This window comes from Austrofundulus limnaeus, unplaced genomic scaffold (assembly GCF_001266775.1).
Source record: "Austrofundulus limnaeus strain Quisiro unplaced genomic scaffold, Austrofundulus_limnaeus-1.0 Scaffold69, whole genome shotgun sequence".
Classification (NCBI taxonomy): domain Eukaryota; kingdom Metazoa; phylum Chordata; class Actinopteri; order Cyprinodontiformes; family Rivulidae; genus Austrofundulus; species Austrofundulus limnaeus.
In genome coordinates, this window is record NW_013952471.1 from 2,253,073 (window position 1) to 2,258,410 (window position 5,338).

At 43.6% G+C, this 5,338-nt stretch overlaps 1 protein-coding gene across 4 annotated transcripts in view; it reads right to left on the reverse strand.

Annotated features, from left to right (window-relative positions):
• The window catches only part of LOC106519018 (regulator of G protein signaling 9), a 19,934-nt gene extending 14,841 nt beyond the window's left edge, over positions 1-5,093 (reverse strand). For 2 of the 4 annotated variants that reach the window (XM_014010489.1, XM_014010488.1), the window contains exons 1-2: positions 4,914-5,093; positions 384-480 (exon numbers count right to left, since the gene is read on the reverse strand). In XM_014010489.1, coding sequence (XP_013865943.1) covers positions 384-480; positions 4,914-4,982 — 166 coding nt within the window. In that variant the 5' untranslated portion in view covers positions 4,983-5,093. Of the gene's footprint in view, positions 1-383; positions 481-4,158; positions 4,328-4,913 lie in introns of those variants that run through there. The other 2 variants (XM_014010490.1, XM_014010491.1) reach the window with 2 other exon arrangements.
• Between the last annotated feature and the right edge of the window lie 245 nt (positions 5,094-5,338).

A 5,338-nucleotide genomic window follows, 5' to 3' on the forward strand; every position in this document is an offset into this window, starting at 1 on the left:
TTATTTTACAGTTAAAATAAATGTTTATCAAATAAAGTCTAATGTTACAACTAATCCTGGACCCCTTTAAAAATGACGTAGGAGTCTAGGTTCCCTCTCTGCTCCTCTTCCTCCCCACTGTTTTTGTCTCTCTAGCTCCCTCTCGTCTGTTCAGTCGTGTTCTTCCTCCTCCTCCTCCTCCTCCTACCTCTTCCCTCGGCCTGAGTCTGAGACCGTGGGGGTTGTCATGGAGATGCAATCTGTAGCTCTTGAGTTTGAGCCCCATATAGCACTGGTATTTGAGACCACGCAGCCACGATCACAGAAGCAGCCGCTGAATGAGCGTGCACAGCAGGACATATGCATTCGACTATTATGTGTGGGCCATGTGCGTGTGTGTTTACCGGTGATAGCGTGTGGTATAGTTGTGATAACAAGTCTCTGAGGCTGTAACTTGACTCCCGTGTTGGGGTCCTGCATCTCCAGCAGCACTTTCTCTGCCTGTAAAAAAATTAAAAAATGACATGGAAGAATGGAGGTAGGTGGGGGTAGAGGTCACCATGCCAACAAGCCACTTTGACAACAGATTGTGGGAGGTGAAAAAAAAAACGGTATTTCATAAGAAATCTCGGAGCTTTGCAAACGTAATTTACAACAAGAGCAAGGCAGATGTTTCTTGGACGTAACAAGCATCCCCTCACATAATAACCTGAGTCTTTATCAAAGCAGCACTTTATTGGAAAGTGCCGAGAGGTGAGCCAACATGCCCTGATCTCGTGGCGCTTCTTTGGCTCATGTGGGTGATTTACAATGAGTCACCGCCTTTCTAAACGCTGCGTTCCTTTCTGTAACTAATCCCACAGCTCCTGTAAGATCCAACAACTCCGGTGAAAACAAAACATCTAGTAAATTAAAGGTGGGGGGYATTATTAATCAACTTTTTTGAGCTGCGTGATGCTATCACGTCATTCCATCATCAAAGATATACTCAAAAGGCGCTGGATGTTTTGCACTGTCATCAGAGCCGCCTCGAAGTGGGTGGGAACTGTTTACCGGAAAAGCGCACATTACGGTCCTTAAACGTCGAGTGAGACGACGAATGTGTGATGCGCAGAAGAGCGGAGAGTTTCTGAAGGCTGTACTTGGCCATACAACAGAAATAGAAAGCGGCTATAGCGAGACGCAGACGGCATCGACGAGCAAGCTAGCAATATTAGCTTGTTACGTGCTACCGTCATGAAAGCAGTTGCTTTTTCATAGATCTATATGTTTTTTAATGACTTGCCAGACACGTTTTGACTCGTCAGAGCAAAACAAATAAGTCGTCAAACTGGGCCGGCCCGATTGGAACCTCGCCTGGACAGGTTCCAGAACTCGGGCTGGATCCGGCCCTACTATGCTTATGCACAACCACCGAACCCGGGTTAGAAGTCGGGCCGGGCCGGGCCGGGGCCGGCCCTGCAGTGCGTAAACGCCTAAAGTGTTGCTTTGACTCATTCAGGCACTTTTAAGAAATCCTATAAACTCCTGTGGTAACCGTGTGGAGCTGCCTGCAAAGCTCCGCCTATTTACACAAAGCTCCTCCCTGGAGCTCAGTCTGCAGCTGAGCTCCCACCCCACAGGGCACTCCTCCCAAAAAGCATTGTTGTGYAGAAGTGCTGAAGTGGGAATGTCAGAAATGGTAGAAAGAGACAGAGGCCAATTCCAAGGTCATTTAATTTCATTTTATTTATTTATTTCTATAGCGCTTTACACAACCACCGTGCTGGTGACCAAAGTGCTTCACAGAGTCAGTGATTAACATGACAACGAGTAAAAACAAAAAAAACACAACAAAATAACAAAACTAAAACCAGAAAAGTCACCACATATTTAAGTACTAAAAGCCTGTTGGAATAAAACAGTCTTAAGCTTTGGTTTGAAAGGGCCAAGTTCAGTGACCAAACGTAGATCAAGAGGGAGTTGATTCCAGAGACGAGGTGCGGCCGCAGAAAATGCACGGTCACCCCAACGTTTATATTTTGTCCTTGGAACAGAAAGCAGGAGCTGGCTATCTGACCTCAGAGACCTAGAGCGGGTAGCGAAACCTAACAGCTCTGTTATATAAGGAGGAGCAAGGTCATTCAGGSCTTTAAAAACAAACAATAAAAGTTTAAAATCTGTTCTAAAACAGACAGGAAGTCAATGTAATGAGGATAAAACAGGTGTGATGTGGTCCCGCCTAGGAGTACTGGTTAAAAGGTGAGCTGCTGCATTTTGAACAAGCTGGAGGCGACCCAGTGAAGACTGAGGTACACCAACATACAGAGCATTACAATAATCAAGTCTTGAAGTGATAAAAACATGAACAGCCTTCTCCAAATCTCAACGGTTCAAAAAGGGTTTGATCTTTTTTAAAAGATGTAAATAATAAAATCCAGACCGGACAACAGAAGCAATACGTTTGTCAAAGTGTAAAGCCTTATCAAAGGTCACCCKAAGGTTTTTCACACAGTCACTGAAGTTAATATTCAAACTTCCTAGGCCAGTTGCAGCTTTGTCACTAAATAAAATCCATTCAGTTTTACTGTCATTTAAAAACAGGAAATTCTTGRTTAGCRYATGTTTGATTTCAGAGATGCAGTCYAAGAGAGAAGAGAGTCYTGTTTYTTGTTTATTATGTTTGTAAGTATCTCGGGGTCTTGTTCACGAATYAGGGAAGAATGGAGCGGGAGGTCGACAGGCGGATTGGTGCTGCGTCTGCAGTGATGCGGGCGCTGTACCGGTCTGTCGTGGTGAGCCAGAAGGCGAAGCRCTYGATTTAACGGTCGGTCTACATTCCTACCCTCATCTATGGTRACGAGCTTTGGGTAGTGACCGAAAGAACGAGATCYCGGATARAAGCGGCTGAATTGAGTTTCTTCCTCGGGGTGTCTGGGCTCTCCCAGAGATACTGTAGGGTGAGAAGCTCAGTCATCCAGGAGGGACTCAGAGTAGAGCCGCTGCTCCTCCACGTCGAGAGGAGCCAGTTGAGGTGGTTCATCTGGTTAGGACGCCTCCTGGTGAGGTGTTCTGGGTATGTCCCACTGGGAGGAGACCCAGAGAAAGACCCAGGACACGCTGGAGGGACTATGTTTCTCGGCTGGCCTGGAAACGCCTTGGGATTCCCCCGGAGGAGCTGGCCCAAGTGGCTGGAGAGAGGGAAGTCTGGGTCTCTGCTTGGGCTGCTGCCCCCGCGACCCGACCCCAGATAAGCAGGAGAAAACCGTAAACTGTTTATTATTTTTGATATATACAGGATTTTCATAGCAGRTAAAGGTAACAGTACTTGATTAGTTACTTGATTGTGGTAGAATTGAACTACAGGGTTTGGACAATGAAAGTGAAACACCTGTCATTTTAGTGTGGGAGGTTTCATGGCTAAACTGGACCAGACTGGTGGTCAATCTTCATTAATTGCACATTGCACCAGTAAGAGCAGAGTGTGAAGGTTCAATTAGCAGGTAAGAGCACAGTTTTGCTCAAAATATTGCAATGCACACAACATTGTGGGTGACATAGCAGAGTTCAAAAGGGGACAAATTGTTGGTGCACGTCTTGCTGGTGCACCTGTGACCAAGACAACACTGTGATGTATCAAGAGCCACAATATCCAGTGTAATGTCAGCATTCCATGAAGAAGGACCAACCACATCCAACAGGATTAACTGTGGACGCAAGAGGAAGCTGTCTGAAAGGGATGTTATGGTAAAACCAGGTTTTTCAGTGTCATTGTCTAACCCCTGTAAGTGTCTGGAAAATACCCCCCCACCCCCACCGAAATTAAAAGTACTCATCAATAAAGGTCAATTTGTAAAGGCTGTCAATTATGACGTGTTTGTTATTATCTATGAAAACAGCTGAAATGGCTTAAAAAATCTTCAATGTTGACGACCATTCAACATAAAAACTTATGTTTATGGAGAAGTTTGACAGTTTTGATGTACTGTAGCAAAACAAGCTCAGATTTGTTGAGTGAATTATGCAGATAAAAGGGCTTTGTTTARAATGAGTGCATTCCCACATTTCATAACTGCATCTGGTAAATTAAACTAAAATATAATTCAGGGGGTATTTGATTTCATCGTTTGCAATGAGTGCTTTTAATGCAGTCTGTATTAAAATATGTGTGTGTGTGTAAGGGAACGAGTGTGTATTTGCCCTGACTCTCAGGTCTGTTTGAAGTGGCTTTGTGCTTTGAAGTCATCCTGGAGAAGCTATGAGCCCGCGTCCGAGCCGGACCAAAGTGGGCTTTCATGGACCAGAACTCAAAGTTCTCGATGAGTGGTGCTCGAGACAGACTCTAATGAAATAAGGTTTTCTGTTATTCGTTTTTCCTCACAGTTTTTTTTCCTCATGCCAACAGCGATGTTGATTTTTCCCCCCCTAAATATTAAATGATGACTCAAACCACACTCAGATCTCAGAACCACGCTGTCGTTTTCATTAGCCTGGATTAACTTCTTTCCAGGAGCTGCTCAGGTATAGGTGGGAGCACTTATACTGATCCATACTTAATGCTTATTAAACTAAATGACCTTATCAGGGGGGAAAGGCTGAAGCAAAACAAACAAAAATACACTTCTTTTCTGAATGCTTAATTCATCTGATATTAAARTTCTTTAACTTAAATATAAATGCATAATTCAAGCATTTGTTATTTTATGAAGGGGTTCCTTAAGTCACTCAAAGAGGACCTGTAGGATTTTCACACTATCTCATTGAGAAAATTGCAACCTAAAAGCATCAAAGAAACAATTTATCTCTAGGAACTCAAAGAGATGCTTTTTTTAGAGACTGACATAGTTTATAAAGGCATTATTTATGTTGTTACAGGAGAGCACAACAGGATAATTCATGTTTTTTATGTGTTGGAGCTTCTGCAGGTGGGCAGAGCTGTGATTTATACAGCCTACCTTTTTGAGACAAGCCATCCGCGGTCGGTACCTCTGCCCATGATCCCGGAGAGCGTTTCTAACAGTCATATTGATGATGTTGTTGTACTCATTCACACACACATACACACATACACGCACACGCACACAAACAACGCCGCTGTCGCCTGTGAGCTCTCTGTGTCGTGTGAGGATGCTTGAGGGGAATCGATACAATCGATGTGAATGCTGCCTTCAAATGCTTCAACGAAGCTCTTGTTAAAAGGTTGGACATTTTTAAACGTGATGCTGAAGTTTAGTTTTTCCACATTGAAACTTAAAACTAAAATATTCTGTAGTTCTAAGTTTCAAATGCGTGTTAAAAATAAAGAATTTGAAATGCAGCTGATGACGCACACAGTTATAAAACGTTGTCTTCTTTGTTTAAACTATTCGGAGATTTAAAC